The sequence below is a fragment of the Peromyscus californicus genome, unplaced genomic scaffold, assembly GCF_007827085.1.
Source record: "Peromyscus californicus insignis strain IS unplaced genomic scaffold, ASM782708v3 Scaffold_1__1_contigs__length_55948999, whole genome shotgun sequence".
Classification (NCBI taxonomy): domain Eukaryota; kingdom Metazoa; phylum Chordata; class Mammalia; order Rodentia; family Cricetidae; genus Peromyscus; species Peromyscus californicus.
Genome location: NW_026294492.1, coordinates 49,697,365 through 49,717,396, shown reverse-complemented (window position 1 = coordinate 49,717,396; position 20,032 = coordinate 49,697,365). Strand labels below are relative to the sequence as shown.

General features: G+C 50.5%; 1 protein-coding gene across 1 annotated transcript in view; it reads right to left on the bottom strand.

The window, feature by feature from the left end:
* LOC128115777 (long-chain-fatty-acid--CoA ligase ACSBG2-like) overlaps positions 1-17,734 on the bottom strand; it is a 37,443-nt gene extending 19,709 nt beyond the window's left edge. Inside the window, exons 1-5 of the mRNA XM_052746824.1 lie at positions 17,549-17,734; positions 6,655-6,884; positions 2,419-2,507; positions 1,902-2,022; positions 1,060-1,143 (exon numbers count right to left, since the gene is read on the bottom strand). Coding sequence (XP_052602784.1) covers positions 1,060-1,143; positions 1,902-2,022; positions 2,419-2,507; positions 6,655-6,884; positions 17,549-17,723 — 699 coding nt within the window. The 5' untranslated portion in view covers positions 17,724-17,734. The remainder of the gene's footprint in view (positions 1-1,059; positions 1,144-1,901; positions 2,023-2,418; positions 2,508-6,654; positions 6,885-17,548) is intronic.
* Positions 17,735-20,032: the final 2,298 nt, after the last annotated feature.

The window sequence follows — 20,032 nt, the reverse complement described above, 5'->3', positions numbered from 1 at the left end:
CTCACACCTTTAATCCTAGCACTCCAGAGGCAGAAATCCATCTGGGATCTCTGTGAGTTCAAGGCCACATTGGAAACAGCCAGGCATGGTGACTCACACCTTTAATCCCAGGGAGTGATGGTAGAAAGGAAAGGTATATAAGGCGTGAAGACCAGAAACTAGAAGCTTTTAGCTGGTTAAGCTTCAGGCTTCTGGCAGCACAGTTCAGCTGAGAGCCATTGGGATGAGGACTCAGAGGTTTCCAGTCTGAGGAAACAAGACCAGCTGAGAAGTTGGCCAGGTAAGGTTAGCTGTGGCTTGTTCTATCTCTCTGACCATCCAGTGTTCACCCCAATACCTGGCTCAGGTTTGATTTTATTAATAAGAACTTTTAAGATTCCTGCTACAGGAAACATTTATAAATCTGGATATACATAATAGATTATAACTTGGACATAAGAAAAATGTTGGAATTTAAAATAATGACTTATACGTTCAGAAATTGTGTGGAGACTAAATCTTAAGTGTTGCCACTAAAAAGATTAAGTGTTTTCATTTTATATTTATTTGTTTATTTGAGACAGGGTCTCTCTATGTAGCCCTGGCTGACCTGGAACTAACTCTGTAGACCAGGGTGGCCTCGAGATCCACCTGCCTCTGCCTACCGAAAGCTGGGATTAAAGGCGTGTGCCATCACTCCAGACTTGTCCTGGAACTCTCAATGTATACCAAGTTGGCACAAAATAATGAGTTCCGGCCTTCATCTACTGGTTTGGGGCTGAGGGATCGCAGCAAGGACAGGAAACAGCTGCCACTAATCACCCCAACACTGTCCCTGTAGCCACGCCCACTTTCCTCAGGGGGCCCCACCCACTCACCTGTGTGGGCCTGTCCACTTCCCTAGAGCGGCCCCACCCACTCCCGTAAAGCCCCACCTTACACAATTCTTCAAGGAGTCCTTGCCCACTCACTCACTGCGCATGAACCTCTGTGGCCCCGCCCACTACCTCGGCCAGACTCCAGCTCCTCCCCTCCTCCCGGCCCCGCCCCTCCCGCAGGCTCCACCCCCTCGGCACTCACTGAGTACAGGTTCCTGACGTGTTCCTCCAAGGGCAGCTTGTACTGCACGATGGCTTTCACAGGCTCCATCTTGTCCGGTGGAATCTGAAAGCGTTCCCTGTGGGCTCAGGGTACTGGGATGCAGGTAAAGGCGCCTGCACACGGTGACAGAGCAGCGCCGACCCCACAAAGCCGTCCTCTGCCCTCCACACACCATGCCATGCGTGCACCCGCACACGATACATACATACATAAATGTACTTTTTTTTTTTAAAGAAAGTAATTTTTAAAAATCAAGGCTGGGGCTGTGCTCAGTGGGCAGAACATTCACTGGGCATTCACAAAGCCCTGGGGCCTGTACTCAGCACCACATCAATTAGGTGTGGTGGCACATGTCACCCCAGCACTCAGGAGGTGGAGGCAGGAGGATCAGGAGTTTAAGGTCATCTTCAGCTACACAGCGCTCATCTTTTGAGGCAGAGTCTCTCACTGACTGACTGGCCAGGGGTCCTGTGCCTGCTGACCACCCACTGTGATGACAGGCCTGTGCTGCTGGGCCTGGCTCCTGGCCTGGACACTGGGGAGGTTCTGCTTCTGAGCACCCTCCCTCCAGATCATGCTGCCAACCCCAGGCAGGTGCTGGGCACCTGTGCACGTGTGAGAGCGAAAGGTTTGTCTGTAACATCTATTAAAAATAGAAAGTAAATGTTCCAAGAACAGCACTGGGGTTACTGGAGCCTCGCCATGCTCGTCTCTGCACACACTCTCAGACGGAGGCTGAGGAGGAAGCTAACAGGCCTGGGAACCCACCCTGCTCCCCGCCTCAGACAGTGGACCCAGCACCCACCTCGAGGCCCACTCACCGACAGGATTTTCTGCAGCTGTTGGCCATTCTCCACCAGCAGAACGTTCACTCTGGCATGCCCGATGACGTACTGGCAGGCCTCGGCTGAGTTGGTGGCGTAAATGCCAACACAGAGGCCCCTGGGGACACAGGACCCGCTCAGTCCTGTACAGACTGAGTGCTTTGGAAAGGATTCATTCTTTCCCAAAGATCTTTTATGTATGTGGGTGTTTTGTCTGCATGTCTGTCTGTGCATCCCACATGTGTAAAGGGTCCCCAGTGGCCAGAAGGGGACGTCGGATCCCTGGAGTTGGAATTACAGATGGTTGTGAGCTGCCACATGGGTGCTGGGAATCGAACCTGGGTCCTCTGCAAAAGCAGCCGGTGCTCTTCCCAGAATTTATTCTTTTTCATAAAGTTGCCTCTGCTCATTTAACTTTGGTGGCCTTATCCTCACTATTTGTGTGACTAGCAGACCCAACACGGAGCAGCCAGTGGCAGTGGTTCATCAACACGACCCCAAGGGTGGAACATACCCAGCCAAGATGGCTCCAATGGCACCGATGACCCACTCACTGGAGTTAAAGCCCAGGATGCCGACGCCATGGAAGCGCTGCAGGCCCAGCTGGAGGGAGCAAAACCAGAAGGCAGCAGCCATCAGCTCCTGGGCATGTGAGGAGGTTGGCTGCACCGAGCAGGAAGCTGCCGTCCAGCCTGCACTCAGTACCATGAGCTCGCTCACCTCCCTCTGTGCATCCACATGATGAAGTCCACGTGGCACGGAATTCACTGCTTTAGCTGTTATTTTTTCAGTGTGTGAGTCAGGCTAGGAAGCACATCCACTTGGCTGTACAGCCATTTCTACCATCCGCTTCCAGAACCTTCCATTTTCCCCACATCAATCTCCACCCCCATTTGACACTAACTCCGTCCCTCCCCAGACCTTGGCACCCACACCCCACTTCCTGACGCTGTCAGTCTGATGGCTCTAGGAACCCCTTGGGTGTGTAAGGTTCACGTCACTGAGTCCTGTCCCGGGGCCTCCACATAGTTCCTTGTATCAGGTTCCCCTGTGTTCAAGGCTGCAATGATATCCCACAGTACAGATGCATCACACTTTCTTATGCACCAGAACTGGGCACTTGGCTGGTGTGAACAGTGCTGTAGTGGATACAGATGTGTGGATGTTCTTTTAAGGCCCTGATCTTGACTCCTCCGAGCACATACTTAGAAGTTCTGGGTGGTCTGCCAATTCTATATCTTTTTTTTTTGTTTGTTTTTCAAGACAGGGTTTCTCTGTAGTTTTGCGCCTTTCCTGGAACTCGCTTTGGAGACCAGGCTGGCCTCGAACTCACAGAGATCCGCCTGGCTCTGCCTCCCGAGTGCTGGGATTAAAGGCGTGCGCCACCACTGCCTGGCCAATTCTATATCTTATTCATAGGAAATGTGTATGATGTTGTGCATACCTGTGCATGTGTGTGCACACAGAGGGTGTCCTCAGGTGTTATTGCTCACATGCCATCCATCTGGGTGTATGGGTGTGCAAGAGGCTGGGGCAGAACCTCACATTTTCCTCTGTCCCTGTGTTGAGACAGGTCTCCCGTTGGACCAGGCCAGTGAGCTTTTGGAATCAGCCTGTGTTCACCCACATGCTTGGGGGCTGCAGGAACATGCAGCCACAGCTGTGAGCCTTTGGGATGAGCCTCTGCTCACCCACTGGCTAGGGGGCTGCAAGAACACGCAGCCACACCTAGCTTTTGACATCCGTTCTGGGGACTCAAGCTCAGGTCTTTGTTCTTGCTGGGAAAGGTCCAGGGAGTGTGGCCCCTCTGGGGAGCATGGCCCCAGTCCACACCTTTATATCTTTTCAGACAAGGTCTCATGCCTCTCCCTGGAGCTCACCATACAGGCCAGGCTGCTGGCGGGGAACCCAGGATCCACCCTTCTTCATGTCCTTAGTTTCAATTATGAGGATGTGTGTGTGCATGTGGGTGTGTGCATTTGCATACAGCTGCCCACGGAAGCCAGAGGTGTGGGTTCCCTGAAGTTGTAGGTGGCTGTGAGCCACTGCTGAGAACCAAACATGTCCTCTGGAAGAGCGGGAAGAGCGAGTCCTTAGCTGCTGAGCCACTGCTCTGGCCCCAAGCTTTAAAATTACATTTATTTACCATGGTGTCTGAATGCGAATGGCCCCCATAGGTCCATATGTCTGAATGCTTGGGCCCAAGTAGTAGAACTGCTTGGGAAGGGTTTGGGGGTGTGGCTTTGTTGGAGGAGGGGTGTCACTGGAGTGGGCTTTGAGGGTTCAAAAGTCCACAGCAGGCCAGTCTCACTCCTTCTCCCTCTGCCTGTGGATCAGGATGTAAAACTCTCGGTTACTGCTCCAGCACCATGCCTGTCTGTTCCCCACCGTGGTTGTGGACTAAGCCTCTGAAACTGTAAGCAAGCCCCCGATGAAATGCTTTCCGATATAAGAGTTTCCTTGGTCATGGCGTCTCTTCACAGCAACAGAACACTGACTGAGACAGGAGTTGGTAACGGGGAGCAGGGTGCTGCTGTGACAGGCCAGACCATGCTGCTTGCTGGTGGATTGTGGACTTTGGATTAGGAAAGTGGCTGAACGCTTTAAGTGGGCCTTAATGGGCCATCCAGGAGGATCTTGGAAGACGGTGCTGGGAGACTGTGGACTATGAAGGCCTAGCTCAAGGGGCTTCAGAGGGGAACAATATTAGCAACAGGGCCAGAGACCATTCTTAGGATATTTTGGTGAAGAATGTGGCTGCTTTCTGCCTAAGGCTAACATGAAGAGATCTGGACCAATGTTGTGGGCAAAGGAGATTTCAAGACAGCCTAATGCTGACTGTGTGTGTCATATGTCTGTTAGTGATCTAAGCAGGTCTACAAGGAGAAGAGTGAGCAAGGCAAAGAGAAACACACAATGTGCACTGAGCAGCATCAGGAAGTGTGATGCTGGGGCCAAGTCCTGTGCTTGAGGGCAGGAGAAACTTAAGAAAAGCCTGATGCTGGAAATGGAGGATTGGTGTCTTCAGTCCTGCAACCGAGAAAAGAATGAAAGGAAGGCTTGTGCAACAAAGCAAGCAGCAATGAGTCAAAGCGCATGCATGCATGCATAGGTCTGGGGTGGCCGGGCCCATCCCACGCAGGCAGCAGGACTTGGTGGCATCAGCCATATGGTTGTGGTAGCGTCATGAAGGGTACAGGAGTAAAGTGGTCATGGAATCTCTCTGTGGTTAAGGGAAGCCGCCAAGGCCAGGCATGTGGCAGGAGAGTCCCTGCATGGAGGCTGTGAGAGTGAAGCCTGGATTGCACTGGAGAACCCAGGATGATGGCGATGCCAGAACTATGGGATACCTGCTGAGGAGAGGGGCAGGTCAGGCAGGGAACCAGGCCGAGGGAGAGAAGTGTGCTGCTGTCACTGAAGCCGGAAAGCCCGGAAAGCGTAGAGACCCAAAGAGTCTCCAAGTTCTCTGACACCGGGTGACAGGATACTGAGTCCCCATCCGGCCTCGGTCCGTCTTGGTGCATCTTTGCTCACTATGACCTCTTCCCTGCCGTTTGGAATGGTCATGTAGCTATGAGTCACTGTATGCTGGAAGTATGTGATCCCTGCTTTGATTCTACAGTTAAGAGACTGCCTTGGGTCTTAGGAGAGACTTTGGATTTGAAACAGTGTTAAGGCTGTGGCAGAAGGGCGGTGGTGGCGCACACCTTTAATCCCAGCACTCGGGAGGCAGAGGCAGGCGGATCTCTGTGAGTTGGAGGCCAGCCTGGTCTACAGAGCGAGTTTCAGGACAGACTCCAAAGCTACACAGAGAAACCCTGTCTTGAAAAAAAAAAAGAAAGAAAGAAAGAAAGAAAGCAGAGCTAAGAGGAAAATTCATAGCACTAAGTGCCTTCATAAAGAATTTGGAGAAATTTCATACTAGTGACTTAACAGCACCCCTGAAAGCTCTAGGACAAGAAAAAAAAAGACTGTGGCACAAGACTACGTGGACTTCTAAAGTTGGGCTGAAGCATTGCATTATGGTATGGCTGCAAGCCTAAGGGTCAGGGAGTGGTGTTTGAATGAGAACAGCCCCCAGAGGCTCATGGTTGAATGCCTGGTCCCCAGTTGGTGGAACCGTTTGGGAAGGATCAGGAGGTGTGGTCTTGTTGGAAAAGGTGTGTCACTGGGGTGGGCTTTGAGGTTTCAAAGGTCCACTCCAGGCCAAGTCTTGTGCTCTGTCCCCAGCTTCCCATAGCATGTAAGCTCTCAGCTACCTCTCTAGCAACATGCATTCTGTGTGCTCCCCACCATGATGATCATGGACTAACCTTCTGAGATTGTAAGCCAGACCCAATTAAATGCTTATTTTTATAAGTTGCCTTGGTCATGGTGTTTCCTTAAGTAGCCCAGGCTAGACTCTGGCTTGCTCTGTTGCAGAGGATGACCTGGAACTCCCAGCCCTCCTGCCTTTCCTGCCTGAGTGAGGGTAACAGGTGTGCACCACCATGCCTGGTTTTCGTGGTACTGAGGATGGAGTGCACACATTGTGCACAGCAAGAGACCACTCTGGTCGCTGAGGTTCTACTCAACTTCTTTTTAACTTTTTGTTTGTTTTCTGAGGCAGGTGGAGTTTCAGTATCCCAGTCTGGCTCAGAACTTAGGGCCCTCTTGACTCAGTTCTCCGCATGCATGCTGGGATCCCAGAGTCTGCCACCCCACTCGATGGACCACTGCTTCTGAATGGCTGATGGAGGGAGCTGCTCACCTTGATCAGAGATCTGGCTGCCTTGCGGCACGCTTCATAGAACTGGCTGAATGTCAGGGTGTCCCACTTTTTGCCGTTCTTCGAGGCCAGGGCTGGGTACGCGCCAAATCGCTCAACAGATTCCTGAAAGAGCTCCGGGATGGTCATCGGGGTCTCATGGCCTGGCCCATGTCTGCAGAGCCTCAGGAGCACCTCTCCATCACAGTGAGTGTTCCACAGCTTGAGAGGAGCTGTAAGAGTCATAGGCATGGGTGGTGCTGGGGTGGAACTGGGGTTTCTGTATACACTGGGCCAATTTTTTGTTTGTTTGTTTTTGTTTTTGAGACAGGATTCCTCTGTGTAGCCCTGGCTGTCCTGGAAACGGAGCCAGGCACGGTGGCTCCTGTTGATCAGCTCAGTGCTCAGGGGACTACATCAGGCTCAGTCAGTGAGGGCTTGCTGTACATACGTAAGGATGAGTTCAGGTCCTATGTGCCCAGGTTTTAAAAAAAAAACAAACCAGGAGCAGCATGGTGGTCTGATGGGGGAATGTCTTTTTGTATGTTGTGAAAATATGTTGCTCTGATTGGTTGATAAATAAAGCTGTTTGGCCAATGGTGAGGCAGAATAGGGTTAGGTGGGACATTCTAACTAGAGAGGAGGAAGTTGGAAGGCAGAGAACAGAGGACGCTGCCATGAAAAGCAAGATGTAGATACCGGTAAGTCACGAGCCACATGGCAAAGTATAGATTTATAGAAATGGGTTAATTTAAGATGTAAGATCTGCTAGTGAGAAGCCTGAGCCATAGGCCATACAGTTTGTAAGTAATATAAGCCTCTGTGTGTTCATGTGGGTCTGAGCAGCTGCGGGAAAGCAAGGATGCGGGAGCTGGGTGGGCACAGGAAAACTTTCAGTTACAGTAGGCCTGTAACCGCTGGCTCAAATAGACAGACACACAGATAAGAGACAGACAGACACACAGACACACAGGCAGACAGAGATATAGATAGATAGATAGATAGATAGATAGATAGATAGATAGATAGACAGACAGACAGATGATAGGTAGGAGAGTGGCTGAGGAAGACACCTAACATTGCCTCCTGGCCTCTACATGCATGTGGATGCACTAGGGTGCGCGCACGCACACACACACACACATACACACACACACACACAAAAAGGAGTTTGGGTCATCCTTAGCTTCATAGTGCGTTCAAGGCCAGCCTGGGCTACATGAGACATGGTCTCAAATGGGGAAACAAAACAACGCACAGGAGCTGGCACAGGCCATGGCAGACAGCAGAGCAAGGACGGCAGTGTTAGGACTCGTACATGCGCAGCTCGGGGCCTGGCGCCTTGTGTCTTACACCATCAGCGAACACCACGCGGTCACGAAATCCCCGCCTTAAAAAGCCGGACGCGGACCCCCACCCTCTCTTTCTGTTTCCTCTCTGCTCTCTGCTCTGCTCCCCGCTTCCCTCCCCTGCCAGGCCTGCCTCCTCCCTCCTGTCCCCTCCTCTTTCTAATAAAGCCCTTTATAACTCTGGTAGTTTACCCATCAATCAGTGCACTGTGGTTTAAATACAGCAAGTTCCCAACCTTCCTAACACCACAACCGTTAACAGTTCCTCATGTTGTGGTGACCCCCAACCATAGTTATTTTCATTGCTACTTCACAACTGTAATTTTGCTCCAGTTCTGAATCATAATATAAACATCTGTGTTTTCCGATGGTCTTAGGCAACCCCTGTGAGAGGGTCATTCACTCCCAAAGCGGTCATGACATGCAGGTTGAGAACCACTGCTAATCATCTTGAAACTTTGATCAATTGTGCTGTTGCAGGGGCTTTAAGGGTTAGATTTTTTTTTTTTTAATTAAAGGATTCTCGGGGCTGGAGAGATGGCTCAGCAGTTAAGAGCACCGACTGTTCTTCTAGAGGACCCAGGTTCAATTCCCAGCACCCACGTGGCAGCTCACAACTGTCTGTAAGTCCAGTGCCAGGGGATCTGACACCCTCACACCAATGCACACAAAATAAAGTTATATTAAAAAAATAAAAATAAGGAGGATCCACAGTCGGGTTGTTCTTGTGTGTGTGGGGTCTCGAAGCAAGGCTGCTCCGTGTGTTGGGACCTCTTTGCATGTTGCTCTGGCAAGAAGCACAGAGTCCACTGGGAGTAGCCCTGTGATGCACTTCTGCAGCGCCAGCTCGAAGCCAGAGTTCAAATGCCCCAGACCGTGAGGGAGACTTTTCACTCAAACTACCACACCTGGATTGAAGACTCCTTCTCATAGTGTGCCTCAGTGTGTTTTCCTTCCTATAACAGGACCTCTGAGGCCGGGAGATTTACATCGGCTCACAATGTTGGAGGCTAGGAAGCAGAAAACGAGCCTGTCCCTGGCAGGGACCTCCCACTAAACTGTAACATGTGGTGTGCATGCAAGCAAAACACCCACAACATAAATAAAATGAAAAACAATTTTTTAAAGTAATGAACTTGTTTCTTTGTTGCAGGAGGCTTTAAGCATGTTGGCTCTGTCTTGTGGTTAGAGTTTAGGAAGATTCACAGTGAAAAAGCAATGGGGGCAGCAAGAATTTCAAAATGGACAGTGTGCAGAGAAAGAGAGCACCAGGAAACTCAATGTTGCAGAAGGCTGGTGCTGGAGGAGAGACTGCTCTGTCCTGGAATGCAGCCGAGGGCCCTCAGGGAAACCCCACCCAGCGAAGCTCTAACTCCTGAGGACATCTATGTTTCTGCAAAGCAACTGGGTGAAAAAACTGCCAATGCTGTGGTCCAAGCGGGCGGGTCCATCCCAAGCAGGTAGCAAAGTTTACCTGGTGCTGGCTTCGAATGGATGCAAGAGTGAATGAACTGTGGAGTGAATGAACTGTGGAGTGAATGAATCTGTGGCTTCAGAGAGATGCCGAGCGAGGCCAGGCAGTGTGTGGGGAGGTTATCCTATGTGCTGGCTGGACTTATGCCAACTTGACACAAGGCACAGTCATCAGAAGGGAGGGAGCCCTGATTGAGATATTTAGCTGTGGGGCATTTTCTTAATTAGTGATTGATGGGGGAAGGCCCAGTCCACGTGGTGGTGCCATCCCTGGGCTGGTGGTCCTGGGTTCTATAAGCAAGCAGGGTGAGCAAGCCATGGGGAGCAAGCCAGTAAGCAGCACCCTCCATGGCCTCTGCATCAGCTCCTGCCTCCAAGTTCCTGTCCTGCTTGAGTTCCTGTCTTGATTTCTTGGGTGGTTTGAATGCAAATGGCCCCCATAGGCTCATGTATTTGAATGCTTGGTCCCTATTTCTGGTCCTGTTGGGGTGGTGGTGGTTAGGTGTGGCCTTGCTGCAGGAAGCATGTCAGGCACAGGGGTAGACTTTGGGATTTAAAAAGCCCCATGCTTCTTCTACTTTGCTCTCTGCTTCCTGCCTGTGGTTCCAGATGCAAGCTTTCAGCTTCCTGTTCCTGCTGCCATGCCTGCTGCTTGCTGACACACTTCCCACCATCATGGACTCTCATTCCTCCGAGCCATAAACCAAATAAAGCCTCTTCCTTAAGTTGCCTTTGGTAATAGTGTCATTGCACCACAGAAAGTAGCCAATGCACCAAGGATCAGACAAGGCCAGAAGGGAGGAGGCCTCAGCCACAGGCAGCATCAGCAACAGCATGGACATGAACTCCAAGCTGGAGAGGAGGGGCCTGCAAGTGTGTATATTTATGTGCATGTGTACTGAGTAGAAGTTTCCTCCGAGATTAAAACACTCCAACATGCTGAGAAGTTCACAAGCTCAGAAGTGAACAATTCAGAACCTCCAGGAAGTCCCTGCAACTGACCAGATTCACCAGCTCCACCCTCTGTGTGCTGGTTGGTTTTTGTCAAGTTAACACAATCCTCGACATGTCTGAGAGGAGGAACCTGGACTGAGAAAATGCCTCTGTAAGATGGCGTGTAGGCAAGTCTTTGATGTGGGAGGGCCCAGCCAATTCGGTGTGGCACTGCCCTGGGCAGGTGTTCCTGCATGGTGTAGGAAAACAGGCTGAGCAAGCCATGGGGAGCAAGCCAGTAAGCAGCACCCTCCATGGCCTCTGTTTCAGCTCCTGCCCTGATTTACTCATGATGGACAATGAGCTATAACATGAAATAAACCTTTTCCTCCCCAGTTGCTTTTAATCATGGTGTTTATTCCGGCAACAGAGACCCTAGCTAAGACACCCCACAGATGTACCTAGTGGCAAGGACTGCCAAGGCATGCTTTTGGAGTCGCAGAGTTGCCTGGAAGAGGCTCAGACCAGCTGAGGCACCACGTTCTCCAGTCTGTCCTGTGGCCTGCGGGCTATGTGATACACTTCAGGTTCCCAGCTCTGTGAGCCGTCACCCATGCTGGGGTGGGCCTTGGTGACGCAGCTGTCTCCCCTCACCCATATGCCTGTCAGTGACCCCAGGAAAACTCACGTTCACTAGCAGGACTTGGTGGTGTCTGCACTTCGGTCTGCTGTGGGCTCCCTACCTGGCGTGAGTAAACTTATGTCTCGGACATCTATTAGCATTTAAGCATCATCTGGCTGGTTCCTTGGGAACATTGCCAGTAAGCAGGCAGTACCTTGGCCGCTCAGGGTCCTGACAGCATCATCCTATGTTTGTGTGGCCCATTTGTGCATGCGCTAAGCCTACTTTAAGAAGCAGGCACTCCTGGGTGGTGGTGGTGCTCACTTTTAATCCCAGCACTCGGGAAGCAGAGGCAGGCGGTTCTCTGTGAGTTCGAGGCCAGCCTGGGCTAGAGTGCAAGATCCAGGAAAGGCACCAAAACCACAGAGAAACCGTGTCTCGAAAAAAACAAAAAACAAAAAAAAAAGGAGAAGCAGGCCCCACCCACCTTTCTCTCTCTCTTCCCACGAGGCCGCTCTGTGCCCCGTCTCTCTCCCCTCTCTTCTGTTCCCCCAATAAAATCTACGCGAGCACCATCAGCATGGTGCTTCTCCTCACTCCCTTCTGCTTGCCAGCGGTCTGAGGCACACCAGGACCCTGGAATCTTCAACAGCATCACTTTTCCAACTAAAGGATTGCTGGGCCCCTTCATCTAACACTGGCATGATTGGTAAACACCCCTTTCTCCACCTCTGGCCATTCCCCTTTCCCCACGAGTGAGATCTGCTTCTAGCCCCTGCCCTTTGTGTGACGACTCACCAGCAGCTTCTCAACCAATCTTCAATTTCTGGATCTCTAGAAACTCTAAAGTCATTGGATCTCATTTTTTCCTGCCTCACTCATGAGGAATAAGCCTACTAGCAATATAGGTCCAACATCTCAATCCAAATGGCCGCATATGGGCACCCCATATCCCGATATTTCACAGGACCTTTGCAGCTTCTACCAGCGATCCAATAGACAGAAGGGAGTGCCCTCCTTGGGCTGTGCACTCCCGTCCCTCTCCCTTTCCTGTTCAGCTGTCTATCCTGTTTGCTCTCCACTCCCAGCAGCCTGGGAGACCCAAGGCTTGGGCTCTGGCTGGCTGGATGCCTCCCTCACCTCCTGCTCCCTGCTTCTGTGCCTGCTGGCATCTCACGCTTTCGCTCAGTGTCTCCTTCTCCTGATTGTCCTGTCTCTGTTCACTGCCTCCCACCCTTGCAGCCGCCGCCGCCATGCTGCAGCCTGGGGGTAAGGGAGGGGGGTCCTTCTTTCCGGCTGTGCTGCTACTCTGGTTCCCAGTTTTCTCTACAGCACTAGCTCCATGCTCCCATGCACGAGGATGCATGAGGATGCGTGAGGCATTGCTGCTTGCACCTGGACTGACAAACGCCCAATAGGAGCAGCACCCGGAGCCACTGCCTCCTCCTCCTCCTCCTCCTCCTCCTCCTCCTCCTCCTCCTCCTCCGCCTCCTCCACCATGGCCAGGAAATGTCTGTCATTCTTATGGTTTCTTACATGCTGCTTTATACTGTAAACTCTTATTTTAGGATTTTTAAGTTGGTTAGCTGACACAGTTTCCTGGGAAAAGTTTTTTATTCATCTTTCTGTTGGAATGTATGTATGAATAATGGAGCCACAGTATGTTTTTTTAAAACTGGTTTTGGATGCCTGGGTTTTCGTGTGTTTGTTTTTGACTGGTTTTTGAATGCCTGAGATTACATGTTCCATGTGTCTGGCTAACAGCTTGGCTATGCTCCCTAGCTGCTTGGGCTCAGAATGTGATGACAGAGAAAGTTATTGATGCTGTTCTACTTTGCTATAAACAAAGAACAGCTAAGAAATTTGGTATGGTTTAAAGACCTAAAAAACTTATAAAAACTCCAGATCTAAACTGCTCTGGAAAACACCATGTGGTCGGCCATGGTGAGGGTGACCATGTGGACAGGTGCCATCTTGGCTAAGGTTAAAAAGAGAGTCATGACCTCAATGCCATCTTTTTTTTTTTTTTTTTTTTTTTTTTTTAGATTTATTTATTATGTATACAGCATGTGTGCTTGCAGGCCAGAAGAGGGCACCAGATCTCGTTACAGATGGTTGTGAGCCACCATGTGGTTGCTGGGAATTGAACTCAGGACCTCTGGAAGAGCAGTCAGTGCTCTTAACCTCTGAGCAATCTCCCCAGCCCCCAATGCCATCTTTAGTAAGGGTGACGACATAGAGATGGGTCCACCAGGAGACGTCAGGTCTCCACATTATTTTGGATTGGATAGATTTCTATGTGGTAATTCCTGTCCTGTCCTAAAAATAAGGTTTATGAAAGACAGGAGTTAAGACAGTGCTGGTTTACTGAGACACGGAAGCTCTGCCTCTGCTCTCATTACAGGGATGACTCTTGCTAGCAGCCAGATTTCGTAAGCTAAGAATAAGCCATTGATACTGAAACTAAATTGTTTGCAATGTTAAAACTTGGTTTTGCCTTTTATATCTTGGGACCACAGCTAAACACCAGAGACTGAGATATTCCTATTTGAGATACCCAAACAGTCTGGCAAAGGGTCTCTCCTTATCTAAGGTCTATTCAGGCTAACAAACACCAATTTAAGAATATATGCCTAACCTCTTTGCTTTTACTAACACTGGTAAGCTGTAACTAATTGGGTAAACTGTATGTTCAGACTTAACTTACATATGCCCTCAAAGATAAAACTAAACAACATTTGTCTAGTTTAGATATGCCTAACAGATTTTGCTCTCCCATTCTCAAACACTCTTAGAGATCTGAGAATACGGAATTTAATAAAAAAAAAAAGCTTTTTATGAGAGACATGCCAACTCCTGGAAGCATCCTGCATCTTCTCCAAGAAGATGGATGGCCACAGAAGAACTTCTACCTGGAGGCTTGCCTCAAATGTAACAAAGCCAGCTACTGAACCAAAAAAAAAAAAAAAAAAAACAAACAAACAAACCAAAAAAAATGGCTTTCACTTCAACCACTGCCTAGATCCTCCCTGGACTAGATAACAGGGCACTGGGGGATCAATTGCCCCAAGCTAGGATGTCAAGGTGGGTCAGTCTCCCCAAATTTCTACTCCACAGAGAATCTGTCAGATCCTCTGGACTTGGCATCTGAACAAGTGCTACCTCTGGGACTTGTCCCCCAGTGACCAGGGAGAGACTTGGGACTGCCTGGGTAACTGGAAAGCTGGCTCACTCCTGCTCATTTACGTTTCCTTATTAGATCTGATGGTGTTGATGACCAGGGTACTAAGAGATTTGCCAGTTTAACAGCACCCCCAACCCCAAGGCTACAAGCACCTTAGTAGTTCATTAGTAAGTTTCCTGTTAAAAATACAGACACGTATGCCTCGTTCATAAACTTCATAGTCCAAGATTAACAGGTTTCAGATGTAACTTCAGAGGTTCAGAGTTTTAAATTTCCTCTGGTTGCCCTAAATGTTCATGCCTTTTAACCGAAAGCCATAGCCTTTGCTATGACACCAAGATGTAAATCTGTTCCAGCCTTCTTACAGACACCTGCAGGTTCCGAGGGAAAGTTCTGCTACTACATCAAAAAATCTAGTCTGAGCCGGGCGGTGGTGGCTCACGCCTTTAATCCCAGCACTCGGGAGGCAGAGGCAGGCAGATCTCTCTCTGTAAGTTCGAGGCCAGCCTGGTCTAACAGAGCGAGGTCCAGGAAAGGCTCCAAAGCTACACAGAGAAACCCTGTCTCAAAAAAAAAAAAAAAAAAAATCTAGTCTGGTGAAAACTAACAGGCTGCAGAGCCTGTTTTGACCCCACTCATTTCTGAGTGTATTTTGCAGGTCCACCTCTCTTGCCAGACTTGTGCCAAGGCCAAACCCTCAGGGGCCCTCCAGATATGCCAGCCCCTGCACCAGCTCCGAGGACACCAACCAGGTGAATACTGCCAGGTTAACTTCACCCACGTGCCTGCTCATAAAACTCTGTCATCTCCTGACTTGTTGACACTTTTTGAGGATGGATGCACTCCCAACCTCCAGGGAAACAGCAGATGTGGTGGCTCCTGTACTCCTGATTTGGAGTGCCATTACCCCCAAGCTCCTGGAATATCTGGTACCACCTCTCCAGACTCAAGAGCATATCTGCTCTTTTGTCTGGCTCATTCACCCTTGCCTATTCTGTACAACCAGAGCACTTCTCCGTCCCATTCTTTCTGGCCGTCATCACTTTTCCCATGGCTAGCCTTGCTCGTGAAGCCAATGACAACAATCTACTTTTCTCCTACAACCTGCCTTCTCAGCTCCCTCAAGGACAGATGCCTGAGGTCTCCAGAATAACAGCTAACTGAATGCTTCTTCACTCACACCTCCCGCTGTGTGTGAGCCTGACTCCCAACTTCCCCCTTCCCACTTCATCCCAAGTCAGCAGGAAGCAGTCTCGAGAACTCAGCACCCCTCATTCCCACCTCACTTGCGATCCCTAATTCACCTTTTTATAATCAACAAAAGGAGGAATGTTAGCATTTAAGCATTAACTGGCCGGCCCCTTGGGGACCTAGCCAGTAAGCAGGCAGTACCTTGGCCCACTCGGGGTCCTGACAATGTCATCCTATGTAGCCCCCCATCTACGCAGCCCATTTGTGCATACACAATACCCCCTTTAAGAGGAAGCCCCACCCACCCTTTTCTCTCTTCCCCCAATAAAATCCTCTACATGAGTGCTGTCTGCACAGTATGTCTCTTTCTCACCCACCATGGGGCCCCTTGGCTCCAATCTGCTAAGGCCGCTGCCCACAGTTTTTAATACAACAGCATCTCCTTGGAAAAGTCTTTTTTGTCACATAATGGGAGTGAGCGTGTATTTGTTCAGGCTCCCCCAGGAATAGTGCCACATAACCAACAATATGTGTATGTGTGTGTATCTGAGCATGTGTGTTGATGTTCATGAATATGTTTATGTGTATGTACATGATGTTTATGTGCTTAAGTGTGTATACTTGTTTTGTTTTGGTTTTGGTTTTTCGAGACAGGGTTTCTCTGTGTAGCTTTGTGCCTTTCCTGGAACTTGCTTTGTAGACTAGGCTGGCCTCGAACTCACAGAGATCCGCCTGCCTCTGCCTCCCGAGTGCTGGGATTAAAGGCGTGTGCCACCACCGCCCGGCAAGTGTGTATACTTGTATCCGTGTACACATATCCGTGTGAATGAGTGTATGTATGAGTGTGTGTATATACAGGTGCACATCAAAACCAGAGGTCAACATCTAGTCTTACTCAGCTGCTCCCCACCTTGTGTTTTTAGGTAGGGTCTCTCACTGAAAACTCCCTGACTGGCTGGGCCGGGGCCAGGGATCCTCCAGTCTCTACCTCCCCACTGCTGGGGTCACATTTGGAAGCCACCACATCTAGCCTTTCCATGAGCTCTGGGGGTCAAACTCAGGTCCCCATGCTTGTGAAGGACTGCTGGAGAAGGGGCCACAGAAGCTCCCAGTCTCCCCAACCTCTCCTCTGAGAAGGACTGCTGCAGGGGTTGAGCAAAGCCGTCCAGATCACACGCTGGCCTTGAGGTTTGCTCAGTGTGTCATGTGGTCCCTGCATAATGACCACAAGTCACTTACAGTATCCATGTCATCTACAGGAATGGCTCCTGGGATGGGACCAACATGGGCACCATCCCAACACAGAGGTGCTGCTCTGTGGTGTAGATGTGTGTGATCATGTTTGAAACTGCATGTGCAAGCACACACCTCACCCCACAATCCTTTTTCAAAGGATGTTTTGTTTGCGTGTATGTCTGTGAACCACACGAGTGGCTGGTTCCCATGAAGGTGAGACAAGAGCATCAGATCCCGATCTGCTGTAGTTACAGGCAATCCTGAACCACCACACAGGTTCTGGGAATGGAACCAAAGTCAGTGGAAGAGCAGCCAGTGATCTTATCCACTGAGCCATCTCTCCAGCCCCATATCTTTTTTTAAAAAGCATTTGTGTGAGCAGGGCAGTGGTGTTACATCCCTTTAATCCCAGCACCTGGGAGCCAGAGGCAGGTGGATCTCTGTGAGTTCAAGTCCAGCTTAGTCTACAGAGCGAGTTCCAGGACAGCCAGGGCTACACAGAGAAACCCTGTCTTGAAAAAAAAAACCAAAAACAGAAAAAGAAAAAAGTTTAGTCAGCTGACACTATTGAGAATCGCCCGGGGAAGCTTCGGTGAGGAACCATCTAGATCGTGTGTCCTGCAGCATGTCTAGGCTGTGGTATCACCCACTGCAGTTAACCCTCCCTCTTAGGTTGCTTTTGCCTGGAGAACTTATCCTACCCCAGAAACTAGATCATATGTAAGTGAGCTTCCCAAAGGTTTACCCCGAGCTGTCCCCGTGACCTAAGTGATGGAGCTCCAAACTGCCGGCCACCAGTACTTCACACCCAGACAGGAAGAACGTGACGGCCTGACAGTCGAGACGGCCAGGTGGCCCTGCTGGATGAGGCGTCCACCCCCTCCCCAGTGCTCCCTGGCCATCACAGACCTGGGGTGACATCCGTGCCTTTCTCAGGGTCCTCCACCTTCTTTTCTTGAGCCATTGGTGATTCAACCTTTCCAGGTTCACAAGGAGCATTCGTCACCATGCTGCATGGCCACAGATGAACCAAGGAAGGAAACAGATTACGTTTGGCAAGAACAGCAGAGGGGCCAACCTCCATCCACTGGTGATGTCTGCCTAGACCCTTGCTCGGGATTGCTTAGTCACTTCTGTCTGGCCCGGGAGGATTTCTAAGTTAGAGGGTGTCCAATGGCGAGGTTCTACCAGACTTTTCCTCCCCTCTTTTCTCTTCTTCTTTTTTTCAAAATTATTATTGGGCCATCCAGACAGCTCATAGATAAACACTCACAGTCAAGATTGACGACCTGAGTTCAATCCCTCAGACCCACATGATAGGAGAGAACAGACTGCCTCAAGGTGTCCTATGACCTCTACACATGTAGAGGCACAGGCACAAATACACACCATAGTAATAGTAATTTTTAAAATCTGTGGGTAGACATAGGGTGCCTGCTGTGACCGCAGCTCTCTGGAGGGCTGTGGTCAGAGTCAAGAGCAGCTGAGCAATGGAGTAGGGCCTGCTCTTGAAAAATAACAAAAATCAAAACATTTTAATTTCCCACAAGGTTAAGAATATAAAAGACTGCAGGCACACACCTTTAATCCCAGCACTCGGGAGGCAGAGCCAGGCAGATCTCCGTGAGTTCGAGACCAGCCTGGGCTACAGCTCGAGGTCCAGGACAGCCAGGGCTGCACAGAGAAACCCTGTCTTGAAACGAAACACAACACGGTGCAAAAGCAAGTCTGAGGAGATGTCTCTGAGGGTGAGCGTGTGCTGTGTAAGCACAGGACCCACGTCCGAAACACCAGGACCCATATAGAACCCCGGGTGTGGTGGTGTTCGCCTGGAGCCCCAGCTCTGGAAAGGCAGGCACACCTGACCCATGCAGCAAGCTTCTGGTTCTGTGAGAGACACTCTCTGAAAACACAGGGTGAATGGTGCCTGAAGGACGGCACCCCAAGTTTACCTCTGGCCTCCACACACACACACAAAGGGGACTTTGGATGCCCTTTGTATGCAGGAGACAGTGTGCTCCCACAGACTCCAGGACAGTGCACACTGCCATAACACCCACGTGCAGGGTGGGTGGCCCCGCCTTCTACCTCATTTGACACCGAGGGCTGCAGGTGCTGGGGCCTCACCGTGTCTGTCTTCTACGTGGGCCTAGGAACCTGAAGTCAAGCCTCACATCCATGCAGCAAGTACAGGAGGATCAGGAGTTCCAGGCCATCCTCCTCTGGGGGGAAAAACTAAACCTCTGCCTTCCCAAGTGTCGGTTCTGTTCTGAAATGGTCATGTGTCCCACGCAGGGCTTGTCTCGGGAACCTTACCAAGAGTCACCCTTCACAGGGTGCCGCTCTGGCCGAAGTGGCCAGGTGTCACAAATGGAGACATCTGGTCACCAAGGTATCTCTCCTTGCACAGAGCTGGTCAGCGGCAGGTCGTCCCAGAAGCAGTGGTCACCCCCTCAGTCTAGCCAGGGTGATGGAGATGGTGGAGGGAAGGACCAAGATGGATGTTTTTTTTCCCCACCCCACAGAGCTTCTGCCCCATTCAGGCTTCTGGAACCTTCTACTCGGGCTACCCCTTGTGACATCACTGGCCATTCTCCCTGCACCCCGCCTTAGGGGGAGAGTGCTTGCAGGGGAGGGGAGCATGGGCTCCCTGTACCCATCATTCCCCCCTTCATTCACTCACCAACATATTTATGCATCTAGTTACCCCATCAATCATCCATTCTTCCATCCATCACTCATACATCTGTCTGTGTTTATGAGGTTTTTGTTGATGTTGTTTTTTCACAGCTCCAGTGCTGGGCATTGGGCATTACACTGGATAGAAATATGAATGAAACCAGACAGGCCCATTCATACCTGTTGGGTGTCCTAAAACAAAACAACCAAAAAACACACACCAAAGGAAAAAAAAACAAAAACAAAAACCCCACCACCGTGCCTGGAGCTGTAGCCCAGGGGGTGGTGCTTGCACAGCACGCACAAGCTCTGGGTCCCGTCCCAAGTGTTGCACGACACTGTGGAAGAAGGAGGCAGGAGGATCAGGAATTCAAGGTGATCCTTGGATACATAACGAGTTCAAAGGCAGTCTCCCAGCTACGTGAGATTCTTCCTCACACAAACACGCATTCGCACTGTGTAGTCTCACCACCATCCAGTACCAGAACCTTCCGTCTCCCCATACTGAAGCTCTACCCCAGCTCAGTACTCAGTCCCAGCCCCCATACCCTCCCAGGTCCCCACCAAGCATTTCCTGTGTGTGACTTGCTCTAGGGTGGGCCCCTGGGGAACGTGCTCTCATCTCTGCAAATTTCACGGTGTGGTCAGGGTTCCTCCTTGTTGAGGTGGGTGCCCACTAGACTGTCCTCTTGCAGACTGGAGAGCCCACACCCT